This window comes from Camelus bactrianus, chromosome 4 (genome assembly GCF_048773025.1).
Source record: "Camelus bactrianus isolate YW-2024 breed Bactrian camel chromosome 4, ASM4877302v1, whole genome shotgun sequence".
NCBI classification, from domain to species: Eukaryota; Metazoa; Chordata; class Mammalia; order Artiodactyla; family Camelidae; genus Camelus; species Camelus bactrianus.
The window spans coordinates 74,141,165-74,155,319 of record NC_133542.1 but is presented as its reverse complement, the minus strand read 5'-3'; the positions used below and the strand labels follow the sequence as shown (position 1 = coordinate 74,155,319).

At 42.0% G+C, this 14,155-nt stretch overlaps 1 protein-coding gene across 5 annotated transcripts in view; it reads left to right on the top strand.

Moving 5' to 3' along the window:
- Positions 1 to 1,605: 1,605 nt before the first annotated feature.
- The window catches only part of SETX (senataxin), a 65,654-nt gene continuing 53,104 nt past the window's right edge, over positions 1,606 to 14,155 (top strand). For 2 of the 5 annotated variants that reach the window (XM_074362452.1, XM_074362456.1), the window contains exons 1-5: positions 1,620 to 1,757; positions 2,649 to 2,765; positions 8,366 to 8,549; positions 9,590 to 9,797; positions 11,725 to 11,834. In XM_074362452.1, the coding sequence (XP_074218553.1) occupies positions 8,373 to 8,549; positions 9,590 to 9,797; positions 11,725 to 11,834 (495 nt within the window). In that variant the 5' untranslated portion in view covers positions 1,620 to 1,757; positions 2,649 to 2,765; positions 8,366 to 8,372. Of the gene's footprint in view, positions 1,770 to 2,648; positions 2,766 to 8,365; positions 8,550 to 9,589; positions 9,798 to 11,724; positions 11,835 to 14,155 lie in introns of all 5 variants that reach the window. The other 3 variants (XM_074362454.1, XM_074362453.1, XM_074362455.1) reach the window with 3 other exon arrangements.

Sequence of the window (14,155 nt, the reverse complement as noted above, 5' to 3'; positions counted from 1 at the left end):
CAGATTAAATACAAATATGGTAAAATTACTAGGAAAGGCCCACGGTGGGCTCAGGGGCACAGTGAAATTATGATTTTCGTGGGCCCTAAGCACTTTGTGCCTTCATGGGTACTTTCCTCCTTAAAAATATCAGAAATGATATTTTATGACTGTTGATATAAAGAGCAATAAACGGTAAATGTTAAAACATTTTTCTGTGTAACTGAATAAGTAAGAAACTAACACATCGTAAATCAACTAAACTTCAAAGGAAGTTTTTTCCATCAACCTAAAATTTCACTTTTTTTTCTGATTTTATAAAAAGTTAAAAACACTTTGGGGTGTCCCTGGCCCAAACTACTATGTGTAATGGAGAAGTCCCCCTGTTCAGTAATCAGGGTGATATTCCGCTTCCTACACCGTGGTGAGTAGCTTATTTTATAAATGTTCTTTAAGAGCTACTTTAATAAAAATGTATGTAGTCAGCTCTGCAAGGATATACATGAAAATGGTTATCTCAGGGAAAGAGAAATTCAGCTAATTTTTACTATGTTTGTCTACCTGTCTTTCAAAAAAAGTTTTTTTCAATAGCCATCCAGATTCCTATCTTTCAAAAGTGTTCATATTATTTTTAAAACAATACATACACAACTGATAACGCAGTATAGCTTGAAACGGTTTTTTAACTTTCTTATTCAATCAGTGTTTCTGAACATGGCCGACATTTTTCACAGGGCAGAGAAAACTCCAGAAACGAGGAGAGTAACGGTTGCGGCCACGTGCCCAAGCTTCGCAGGCTGGGTTTGCGGAATTTCCATAACGGCCGTCACGCGGCCCCGGGCCACGCCCCTTCACTGGAACGTTCTCTCCCGCGCCTCTCCCCGCCTCCCGCGGTCTCCCCGCTCATTCTTCGGTTAAGGTTCTCCTAGGTGAGGTTGTCGTGGCTGGCCCGTCAGCGCCGGGCCCACCTCGGCGTCCTCTCGTTTAGCGCCTTGGTCAAGACTAGTGATTGTTTTACTTTTCTGCTTCCTCCGTTAGAGTGTCAGCTAGCGGTAAGTCCTCACAGTCAGTCAGTAGTAAGCGTTAAAAAGAAAAAAAGGGTAGGCTTTCCAGAGGTCGTTCTGTCAGTCTGTGTTGTTTGTCCTCGTCCAGTGCTTACTGTACTCTTCTCCGTCATACAGTTTGGATGTGTTTCCCCCAACTAGGTGTTGATTACATGTTATTGACTTTTAGGTCTCTAAAGGAAATCCAGAGAGAAAAAAACCCCTTCGCGACCCGTAACACCTCCTGCTGAAACACCTGAGGCGTTGGAAAGAAGAAAAAGGACTGAAGGGAAAAGGCAGCAGGGTGAGCGTCTTAAGTCGTCTAGACCGCGACGTCGGGGCGCGGCCGCTCCCCGGAGAAACCCTAGTCTAGGCTACGGTCACCCGTTGGCTGCAAACTTTCGCCCCGCTCCTTAACCCGCATAGACTCTCCTGATTGGCGGGCCCCGCAGCCCGGAAGTGACACCAGCGCCCGGCTTCCCGGCCTCCCGGCGGAGCCTGGGCGCGTCTCTCCCCACGCCCCGCCCCTCCGGCCACCAAAACAAGCGAGCTGCACAGGGGGCGGGGCCTGCGAACGGCCGACGCCGCGCAGGGGGCGGGGCCTGGGCTCCCGGCGACCTCGAGTTGGGCGGCCGGACGCGGAGGTTCCCAGGTGCGCGCCCGCACTTCCGCCCTCGGCAGACTGTTGAGCCGAGGCATGGAGGTGGGCTGGCGGCCGGCGCGAGGCCGAGCGGGGTGAGGAGAGCGGTGGGTTGAGGCCACAGGACCCGCGGGCGTAAGCGCTTGCGCGGCCGGTGCGCGCGGGGCGGCGTGGAGTAACGGCTGCGGCGCGTGAGGCCCGGGCGGATGGGGGAGGGGCGGCGCAAGCTCGCTGGCTTCTCAGGAGAGTTGCGGCGCCCGAGGCGGGAGCATCCCCGAGGCGCCCGGTGGTGCCGCCCTGTCTTGCCTCCTGTTCCCCGGGACCCCAGTTCCTCCGTCCGCGTCCTCTACCCTGCGGTCTCGTGTGAGCTGTTTTTGGCCCGGACACTACGTAGTTTCCGTGGGAGTGACTCGGGGGTCTCGCTGTAGCAAGTCTGTCTGCTGGACGCCCCCTCCTTCCTCCTGCTCCAGGGCTCGTCCCTTTGGAGAGTGTGGCTCTCCCGCTTGGCCACCTGAGTTCTCCCTGCCCCACCTGAAGGCGATGGAGGGCTGACAGCCCCCAGAGGGGCTCTGAGCGCCATCCCCACTCTCCAGGAGCGAGAATGTGCCAGAGACTGGAACTTCGGGCCCGTGAAACCTGGCAGGAGGCTGGAAGGGAGACGAACCCCACGGTTTGCAGAGATGAGTTAGTTACTGTCCCAGAGCTGAACTTACCTGCATTCGCTAATGGGCGTTTTTGAGTGCCTCGCTGGCCCCACCGTGGAGCCGAGGTCTCCCGAGGAACTGCTCCCCCTGTGGAGTCAGATTCGTACTTGCACTGTCTCCTCTATTACGGGTAGATCCATGGGCGAGTTGTCTGATCTCTCTGAGCTTGAGCTTTTTCATCAAATAGTTGCATTTGGTTCTACTCTACAAAGATTGTTGTGAAACTCAGATAAGATGGTATAAAACCCACTTCCTTAGTTTTGTTTTGTTTTGCTTTTTCAGAAATGTTCTTTGGGGGCCAGAGTCTGGGTATCTATGAGTGCAGATCCTCACCCATTCTCAAATAAGCCCAGGAATCTCGACTGAGAGGATTACTTCTCTTAAGGCCGTTACCCTCAGGTAATTATGTTCTGACACAAGCATTTAAAACATTTTTTCAGTCACTTAGTATGTGCCAAGCACTGAAGTAAAAAAGACAACACAAAACAGATCCTTGCCCCCTGACAGAGCAGGTAGGTGGGATACATAAGTAACCTCCTCAGCCCAACATGGTAAGCACGATTATGGAAATGTGTACAAAGTCCTGAGGGGACAGAGAAGAACGTTGTCAAAGACAGGCTGGAAGGGAGAGGATGAGTCAGACAAGGCCCCCAGATGATGATGCTCAGGGATGCATTACACGTAGGTAGTTCTCAAATCTGGCTTTTTATCAGAATCACTAGAGTTCTTTTAAAATGAATCTGAATTTCATCAATAGTATCTCAGCATCCCCCCGCCTGCCGCCCCCCATCCCCCCAAGTTCCTTAGGTAAGTCTGAAGTGCATTCAGGGCTGAGAACCAGGCAGAGGTATGTAGGGTGGGTGTTCAAGGCACAAGAGCTTCCGTAAAGGCAGGTAATGAGACACCAGGAAGCATTCTGGGACGAGCAAGTGAGAGGGAATGCACGAGGTGATGCTGAAGCCAGGTCATGGAGGGCCTTGTGTGGTGAATTCAAAATTTTTAATTTTATCCCCCAAATGTAGAGTTATTTGTGCTTTCAAAGTCCAGCTTTTGCTTTGGCCTTTGGCAGCATTTTGGAGGAAAAATTGGTGGTGGATCAAACAAGAGGCAGGTCATTTAGTTTCTTCTGTAATTCCGACAAGTAATGAAAAGGAATTAAACAAAGGCGGTGGCAGTCTCACTGAGAGTGTAGAAGTAACTAATTGGTAGACTCTGGAACTCATAGACATGGGGGCTAAGGAAGGAGAGTGGAGGATAAGTCACAGGTTACTGGTTTGAAAACTGAAGGGATGGTCATGCCATGGATATAGAGAATACAGGCCAGATAACAGCTTTAAGAGAAGGACTTTGTTCTGTTTTGGTCCTGCTTGCTTTGAGGCACCGGTCAAGTGAGTAGAGATTCACTGTATGCAGTTGGATTCTGAGTACAGTTGGCCCTCCATATTTTTGGGTTTTGCATCTCCAGATACAGAGGGCTGACTGTTCATTGTACTGTTCTGTTTTATGTAAGGGACTTGAGCATCTGCAGATTTTAATATCCATGGGGGGCTCCTGGAAGCAGTCCTCCGCAGATACTGAGAGACAGCTGTATATCTTTGTGGAATGCTAGGCTTATTTTTCATTTATTGAGTAGCTGAAACGAAGTTAAGCATTGTATTGAGTTGTGCCTACAGTCTCTAGGGGAAGCTTCAATTCAGGTAGTAGCTGAAACAGTGGTTTGAATTAAGACATCAAGAAAGAGGACATTGAATAAAGAGGTTAGAGTCTTGAGGACAAGGTTTGGAAGTTTTGATAGTAAGAGGTGGGGGAAAAGGAAGATGATCATGAAGGGGATTGAATAGAGGAAGTGAAAGGAAAGTGGTATCTTAGCCAAGGAATACGTGGTTAGCATTTTCATATGCTTTAGAGGAGCCGAGTAAAGGATCTGTTGGATTTGGTGGTATTAGGAACTTTTTGAAAACGTGCAGTGAAATGTAAGGTGGAAGCCAGAATTCAAAGGAGTTGAAGTGAATATAAATTACTTTTTCAAGAAGTTTAGCTAGGCAGGGTAGAAGAAACAGATTGTTATTTGAAGTTTCTGGCTAGCTATTATTGAGAAATGATACCCCCTGGGTAAGTCTGTGGAAAGTTACAGTTCTATCTCTGGTGAAGAAGCATTCTGTGTTATTGACAAATCAGCTTTTTTTTTTTTTAGCATTCTTTTTTTTTTAACATTTTTTATTGATTTATAATCATTTTGCAGTGTTGTATCAAATTGACAAATCAGCTCTTGATTTGATGCATGGGAGCAGCTTTTATGTCTGTCCTGCAGCCCCATCAATGATTCCATAGTGATTCCAAACAGTTAAAAACAGTGATGAAATTAACAGAGCTGCTCTCTAGAAGAACTAAGTTGTGCAAAAATGTGTAGGATTCAGGATCATCTACCAGCAGTTTTCCCTTAAAAATTGCAATATAACCTATTCAGATTTTTTGGCAGGGGAGGTAATTAGGTTTATTTGTAGATATAGATATTTTATTCTCCATTTTTTTATTGAAGCATAGTCATTTTACAATGTTGTGTCAATTTCTGGTGTATATATTTTTTAATAGAGGTACTGGGGATTGAACCCAGGTCCTCATGCATGCTAAGCACACGCTTTACCACTGAGCTATACCTTCTTTCCCTCCCCACCACTCTCATTCTGATTTTGGGGGCTTAGCTGTTGGGCCAGTGAAGATTTTATTTTGTTTTTTTGTGGGGAAAGATAATTAGGTTTCTTTATTTAATGGAGGTACTGGGTATTGAACCCCAGACCTTGTGCGTGCTAAACATGCACGCTGCCACTTAAGCTATACCCTCCCCCTCTGAAGATTTTAGATTTGGGGACATAACCACACCCATTTATGGCCTTTTGAGAGGAGCTGTGGAAACATGTTTCTGTTATGCATCGGCCTTATAGCACCATTCTCTCTGCATTATAAATTCCATGGCACTTAACTGATAAATGGCAGTAACTCCCATCTACTTGGAGAAAATTTAGTTCCGGATTTTGGCATGTGGAGGTGGGCCAGCTCTCTGGGTGAAATAAAGAGCAGACTCCATAATTTTCTTATTAGGAGGTTTCTTTTGCTAACTGCTCTTCTGTTAATAATTATTTTAAAGTGTACACCAGTTTATTTGTACTTCAGTACCTTAATTTTTTCAGAACTTCAGTTAACTGCACTATAATCTGCCCAAATCAAGCTTGAAACAGTTGATGTTTGAGAAACCCATAAGTTTCATTTTCTGTTCTTGAGTCATCTAGAAAGTGAAACTTACTGAATTGAATTAGATCACCGGAAACTTCTAACTTCATAGTATTATAGTATTGGCTGTTCAGATATAAGAAATTCTTCTTTGAATGAAATAATTTATGTCCTGCAGAAACATAGTGTCCGTTATATTACTTGGTATTCCCTAGTTTGCAGCATCCTTCAAAAAATGTAATTGAGTTAGAATTAGTGTCAGGAAAGAGCAGGACCCTCCAGTTGAACTAGCATGTTACTTTTCATTTTTTCCCAAATGAAGACTGTGATTTAATCATGTCATCTTTTGCTCTGCTTTTCAAAAAGAAGCTCCTAATTTAGGATTTAGTGAAATGAAATTTCTTCCAAATAACTTTTGATTTCCCTCTCTTTTTTAATCTCCTTTTAAAATGTCCTTTTCTGTGTGTACTTTAATGTTGAAAGCTGCCCTAAGTTCTTTTTTAGAAGCATGAAGGAAGTTATACAACTTATATTTAATGAATTTTAAAATCGATTCACAAGACAAATACATGTTTTTGATGACACAGAGATTATAAATTCTGTCAAGATGTGATCCATTTCCCATTAGCAGAGCCTATGCACTTTGAATTTTAGAGTGATACGCATTGAGAAACTTCACACTGCCAAGTTTCTGTACCTAAGTATTCAACGACTTGAGTCATGTTTCTTACCCTTTTATTATCCCTTCTCCCTCTCTGAAAGGAGACTTTTTAGACATTTCTTTCCTATGAGTTTCCCTTGAATTTTAATACCACTAGTGTATTATATACCTCTTTATGTACTTTATATATGTCTGTGCTTTATGCATAAAAAGAGTAGGACTTTTTTATGTCTCACTAGCGAGTTTGGTGTCCCTCCCAATAAGAGTGCACAGGTTAGGTTCACCCAGTTATGATGTGAACTTCGTGGGGTTTACATTTGGGTTTGTAACTTTTTTCCCATTAGTCTGATACTTTACATTTGTAGGATAATTAAGGTCAAGTTTTTAAGGTCAGGCTTTTGGGGTAATTTCCTGGCCCAATTCCCAGTAAAACAAAACATTTTCATATGATAGAACACTTGGTTCTATTCCCTTTGGGTGTGGTTTTCTTCCTTGTCAAAGACTGGCTAATATCTGTTTGGATAATTCCTTAGGCTTGTCTTGCGGTTTTTCTTATGAATGGACTGGGGTTACGGGTTTGGGGGAAGCATACAACAGAACTGAAGTTCTTTCCTCTTCATGGTATGCCAGGGATTACCAGCACGACTTGCTCCTGGCGATGTTAACCTTGATCGCTTGCTTACCGTTGTTTTGGCCAGGGGTTTCCACTGTAAGTGTGACCTTTACATACTGTCTTCTTTGGAGTGCTTATCAAGTCCACTCCTCGCTTAAGATGGGATGGGGTTAAGCTCCACTTCCTGGAATGGGGAGTATCTGTATCACTTTGGAATTCTTCTTTGGGCAGATTTGTCCTTTCCCCCACATTTGTTTATTCAGTCACTTGTATCAGTATAGAGTCATGTATATTTACTTTATACTGTGGTTTATAATCCAGTATTACATTATTTTGTTATTTGTTTCAGCTTTGGCCACTGAGAGCTCTTCTGGTGTCTTGAGCACTTTTTTTCTGTCACCATAAGATGTCGCAGACTCACTTTTATTTTCCCTGCCTCAGCCTCTTACTTGTTTATTTCAAAGCAAACATTTGCTATTTGTTTAGCCACAATGCATTGCTTACTGACAATGCGCTATTTACTTTTATATGCATTTAGTTATTTATAAGAACATAGCATCTTAGCTTTTATTGCACCTCATTAGGGTTGGAGATCTCTTTGGATTTTGGCCTCCACCTTATTTGCTAATCCTCTGTTTCATGCATCTGCAGTCTGATAAACTTGCCTTAACGTGTATCTTCCTTAAAACTGTTGACCCATTGGGCTCTTGGGATTTCACTTTGTTTCCTGGTAAACTTGCTACTTTGCTCTCTTTGAGACTGCTAGAATCTGGGAAATTTATTTCATCTTAACCCTTTCACTTGAGTTTGGGTGGCGGAGGCTCCAATAGGATTGTAAAACAAAAATTGGAGTTAGTCAGAAAACTGCGTGTGTCACACTTACTAGCAATAGATTGTCAACGTTTGTAGTTATTACAGTTCATACTGCATCAATGAGCAGTGAATTATGAGCAGCAGTTCATACATACGTGCAAATTCATGTATATACACTTTCTAACCAAGAGAAAATTCATCTATGAATTTCTATTATTGGTATGGACTAATATTTATAGATTTTTAGGTTTCCAGGGATTTCTGGAGCATGGCTTCAGGAAATATGAAAAGTTTCCAGAGCTTTTCACTTGACTCCAGTCCATTATTAGAGCACTCCAAAATCTGTACTTTGAAAACATTGATAATACATATTTTTCATCAATACTGCATAGTTTTGAGTCTTCTTTATAGCACAACTGAACATTGCCTAATGATGTTTATCACTAACTGCTCTCATTTCACTATTTTTCATGTGTCACAGATAAAGATTTTAGGAGTAGGCTCAGGTTGAGTTTAGTCAGTGATTGATAAACTGGCCAGCAGAATGGATGTGGTCAAGACACATTTTAAGTTGAAGACAGGATCGTTACTAGAAGGTGTATCCATTTGTCACACAGAATAGGCCTGAAGGGTTGTGTTGTTCTTTTTTCTCAAGTCTTTCAGTGTCTTCTTTTCTGGATGTAGGTACAGAATGAGCACATGTTGTTGGTGTACGCCTGGTGGTGTTTCCACCATTGACTTCCTACAGCGCTATGCATCCAGGATCCACTCCAGTGAATTTCAGACAGCCAACGAAGACCTCTGCTACTGCTTAGAGTGTGTGGCTGAATATCACAAAGCAAGGGACGAATTGCCACACTTACATGAGGTAATTGACATTAGATGGGCAGTTTTCTAGAGCTTGATAATTAGGAAAAGAATAAATTTGAACTCTGTTGGAAGCATTTGGGGAACTGATGATGTGATTTAACTTTGAAGGCCGATATACTAGTACCTGACTCATTGCCTGGTGTGTGGTAGGTACTGAGTAAATGCTTATTGACTGATGGAATTGAAATACAAAGCAGAATTTTATAATCCTCCTCTTTTAGTCATTTTGATACAAAACAATTTTATGAAATGAAGTGATGTATGGGGGTTTTTTGATTCATGCTTTTATATCATTGTGTTTGACAGTGTTATTCTGAAGTATCTGAATGGCTTGAGTTATTTTTTCATGTGACTAATAGTTTTTTTTTCCCCTTCTCTTTTCGTTTCTTAGCAGGTAAATGTTATAAACCAGTTAGAGTAAGTATATTTTTTAGTCACAGCAACCAAAGTGAAACACATAATTTTAAGTACGTGGGTTTGAATATTTGGTTTATTACATTTATCTGCTGAAAAATGGAACACAGATCATAGAGATAAGTATAATAATACAGAAATTTGAGGAGAGGGGATGATTCGTTATGAACCTGTTGAGAAAACTTTTACAAAGTTACCCTGCTTCCAAGTTTTACAGAGTTTTCTAGCTGACTGATGTCTTTATGCTGAAGCTGATGTTTTCAGGTGGGTACCTATGGCTGGAACACAGAAGGGAAGACATGGAACACCTAGCTCTTGCCTTGACAAAGACGCTCCAGCTTCTCATTTCCTTTTTAATAGAGTGTAGTTGATAGAGATAGTGACATATTTTATAGTAAAACTCCGCAAGAGCATCTCAGGCTCTGTGTGCTCATGTTCATGTATCATACAGACCGTTTTTATGTTTAGTGGCTGTTTTCTTCAAAGCTAATATATGATGTTTAATACTTCTTTAAACTTCTGAATTTTTATACTTAGGAAGAGGCTTTCTAGAAAGATCATCGCATCCAGTATACTTTGTTGTTAAAGATATAAAGCACACTGCCCATTTTTCTTTCCCTGTAGATTTTATGGGAATTAGAAACCTTACGTCTCATAAACCACTTCGAAAAATCCATGACGGCAGAAATGGGAGACGACGATGTGTACATAGTAGACAACAATGGGGAGGCACAGCTGTTCGACTTCACTGGCCAAGACTTTGAAAATAAGCTGCGAGTTCCTCTTCTCGAAATACTGAAGTATCCTTATCTACTTTTACATGAGCGTGTTAGTGAGTATCTTGGGTATTCCACAGTTACATCAGCTTTATTATTTTAAGAATTGTAAGAATTTTGGTTTATCTGTATTGAAAATCTGTTTGTTAAACATATAATTAGGATACTTATTATTTTTCCCCAACATTTTATTATGAAAGTTTCCAAACATACAGAAAAGTGAATTACACAGTGAGTACCGTATACACACCACGTAGATTCTGCAGTTACTAACATCCTGCTGTATTTGCTTTATCACATGTTCATCTAAATTCAGTTAACTTTCATCTTTGTAATTGCCTGTAGCAGAGTTTCTCAGCCTTGACACTGTTGACATTTTGGACTGGATGGTTCTTTGTCGTGGGTGCTGTGCTGTCCGTTGTAGGATGGTTAGCGGCGTCCCTGGCCGCTCTCCGCTAGATGACAGTAGTTCTTGCTCTCCCCACTACCCAAGTTGTGACAACCAAACATGTCTCTAGATATCACAAAATGTTTCTTGGGAGTTGGGGAGCAGGGCCAGGGAGAGGCAGAATTCATTGCCCCTGGTTGAGAACCATTGGTCTGTAGTAATTTTTGCTAATCACAGTGGCATAGCAGATTATGGCTACCTAGAGTTTGGTCATTCATATTTGCATTTCTTAATATGAATCTTAGGGACGTTTTCCTGGTCTATCAAATCTAACAAAATAACAGCACCTTTATGGCACCTACTATATCTAGTCCATGTTCAGATTTTCCCAGTAGTGACAAAATGTGGTTTTTGGCTGGTTTATTTAAATTAGGGTCTGATCAGGGACCATACATTGATTGCATGTGATTCATATTTTGTGCATCTCTTTTAATCCAGAGTAGTCTACTCTTAAACACATGTACATACACTTTTTTTGTCATAACTTTGGCTTGCTGGGACCAGATGGGTGTGCTATAGAATAATGAACTTCCTGGAGTTTTCTCATTGCTTTCTTGTCATGTTGTTCAGCTTGTTTCTCTGTCCTCCGTATTTTCAGTAAGCTGAAAAGTAAACCTAAAGGTTTATTAGGTAAATCGGTTCTTTATAAATAAATTCAAAATAGATTTTTAAATTCTAACAAGTCATTTTTTAAACATTTACTAAAGAATACTATATCCGGAAAAGTTTATAAGCTTGATGATTTTTCATACACTAGATGCACTTGTGTAGTCAGCACCCAGATTAAGAAACAAACATCATCAGCGCCCCAGGAACTCTCCTTTTACTTTTCCAGTCTTTATTCCTCCTCCGCAAAGCTAACCACTGTCACTACAGTATTCTTTGAAGCTTGACGAGCTAAAGTTGATTCATCTGATAGGGTAAATGTGTGAGTCTATTCAGCACACTTTTGAAAGAATAGTGAAGAACCTTCCATAAGACAACAGGGATTGGAATAGTGCTGGCACAGGGAGACTAATGGAACAGTAGAGCGTCCGGAAGTAAAACAGGTATATTAGGGGAATGTGGTGGTTGTTGATGGGAGCATTTCAAGCTAGTGGAGAAAATGGGTTACTCAATAATTGACAGTAGGACAAAATAGCCATTTGGGGGAAAAGCTGATTTTATCACTCAAGTACCAGATAAAGGCCACATGGGTCAAAACGTAGAATGCTAATGCAATTGGACCCGTAATCATACTTCCAAGAAGATACCTTGTGGAGATAATTACGTCTAGTGTGAAAAAAATAGACGTATGTGCTAGTAAAGTCAGAGTAATTCATAGAACACGCTGTAGTCAGCTGATCAGGCTTTCAGGTAGGTTAAGTATTGTTCTTATATATTTATAGCATTTTTATGATTCAGTTAAAACAACCACCACAAAAGAACAACTTTTCATTTACTTACAGAGCAGCTGAAGGAGCCCGATTTAGGGAATCTTGGTAAGTTGGTAATATTCATGTTTTATGTTTATTGCCTTATTTTTTTCTCTTTAGACGAATTATGTGTTGAAGCACTTTGCCGAATGGAACAAGCTAATTGCTCCTTTCAGGTTTTTGACAAACATCCAGGGATCTATTTGTTTTTGGTCCATCCCAATGAAATGGTGAGTGTTAGGCAATGGGAGGGTATATTTTATTTTTGCATATACAGATAACTACAATAGAGGGTTTTGGTGTGTATTTTGTTTAAAATATTTGCCCGAATTACTGACTTGCCGTTTTAAAATGACTGCAGTCGAGGAGAGGGTGCTGCGGGGTGGAAGGAGCGGAGACTTAGGAGGGTAGGGAGCCCTTGCGGAAGGGGTGCTTCCGTGTAAGGGACAGGTGCAGGAGTTACTTGATCTCCTTTCCGTGTCCTGGCCTGAACTAATGAAGAGGGACCGTTCTCTCTTGCCTTCCTTGCTTGCCTGCCCTACCCCAAGCATGTGGAAATACCACTTAAATACCACTTGATACAATTATCTTGCTAATAAAGGAGATTTTTAAAAGGCGGCAGGGTTGGGAGGGTGGCAGTGGAGACGAGGAAATTCAGTTCCTAAGTGCTAGAGAAGAAGAGAGACGTAAGAATCAGAACAGTGGGTAGAAGAGAGGCAGAGAGCAACGCCCGAGTTCTAGAGCCTGACGTTGAGCTTCACGCTGAGGCTTGAGGTTTACCACCCTTTGGCAAGGCGGCGTGTGCTGTAGGTCCTGTGCACATTGGCCTCTGGAGCCAAGTTACACCATGAAGACAACAGCTGTGAAGGGCTGCTCTGCCAATATAAGGCCAGAAGAGAGGCTTTTTTTTTTTTTTAAGTGGCTAAGAGTGGTAATGGGGTTTCCAGGCAAAATGGTGGTGAATTTCAGTTTCCTCTGTGCTAGACCCATAACAATGATAGTAGAAAGTTCAAAAGAGGAATTTATAAAGGTACAACACACCCCTTAGTTTGGAACAGAAACAAAAGAGTGACAAATGGTGGCAGCCCATAGGCCTGGGTGGCCGTGGGTAGCTGGGGGTTGAGTTCGTGCAGGGTGATGGGCATTACGAGTGTGCACCAGGCAAGGGTAGGACCAGAGGCAAGGCCTGTGCTTAAAATAAGGGTGAGGCTTTCCTGCCTGTGAAAGAAGATGGGCAGAGTACAGCTCTCTGGGACTGGCTTTTTCAAAGCTGCAGACGTACCAGTAGAGGAAGCTGGTCCAGCCGCGCAACCAGGGCCTGGGCCAAGCACTTGCAGGCGTGGTGGCTGAGTCTGCGGGGCCAGGAATGGCTGTTCATTGTCTGTGCCTGTTTTATGGATGAGGAAGCTGAGTCCAGGCGTCAATGCACAGTTACACGGGCTGATGGGTGGCAGCTGGGATTTGTACGTAGGCAGCCTAGCTGCAGAGTCCGTATGCTTTTTTATCTTTTTTGCTTTTGTTTTTTCTGTTCTGTGTGCTTTCTAAAAAGTTTTTATTTGAAGATACTTTCAAACTTTCAGAAAATTCTCAAGAATAAAAGTAGAAAACAGCTATAGTTCCTTTACCTGTCATCCCCAATTATTCACAGTTCCCGCCATTTGCTTTTTCATTTCAATTAACTACATAGCTTTTCTGTTTCCAAACCATTTGAGAGTAGATTGCATATATCATGGCCCTTTACCTCTCAATACTTCAGCCTAAATTTCTTAAGAAACAGTACATTCTCACAATATTAAAAACTTCGGTGAATTTAATACTGACATAGTAAGTTCTGTTTTCCAGTTGTGACCCAGTATACTGCATGGCACTTCCCCACCATGCTCCAGCATGCAGACCAGGATCAGGATTTACATGTAGTTACATTGGTTTAGTCTCCCTTAATCTGAAACATTTCCTCAGCCTTTCTTTGTCTTTTATGACAATTACATTTCTAAAGAATAGTCATTTCTTCCCCACCCCATTTAAAAAAAAACTGAATGCTTTTTTTCATTTTGGATTTGTCTGATGTTTGCTCGTGGTTAGCTTCAGGCTGTATGTTCCCACCTGGAGTACCGCATACGTGATGTTATGTCCTTCTCGGTGTCACGCACAGAGGTGTGCCGTGTCATTTTGCCTCTCATGGTGATGTCAATTTTGATCACTAGTTGAGGTGCTGTCCAGTTTTTTCACCGTTTAATGTCTGTTTCTTAGATGCTTTAAGATCGCGTAAATACCCTGCTTCTCAACAAAATTTTCTCCTAAATTTAACATCACCTGATGGTTCTTCCCTGAGCCAGTTTTTCTAAGATTGCAAAATAATTTTACAACCCCAGCCTCTTCCATGTTTACCACTCAGCGCTTGACATTCCTTATACTATAATCAAGGGACGTTTTCCCTTCTCCTGTTTATTTATTATCATTCTAGATGCACTGATTGCTTTTTTCGATAACTTTAAATTCATTACTTATGTTGCCATAGAGCCCATTCTTCTGTCTATTAATTGTTTTTCAA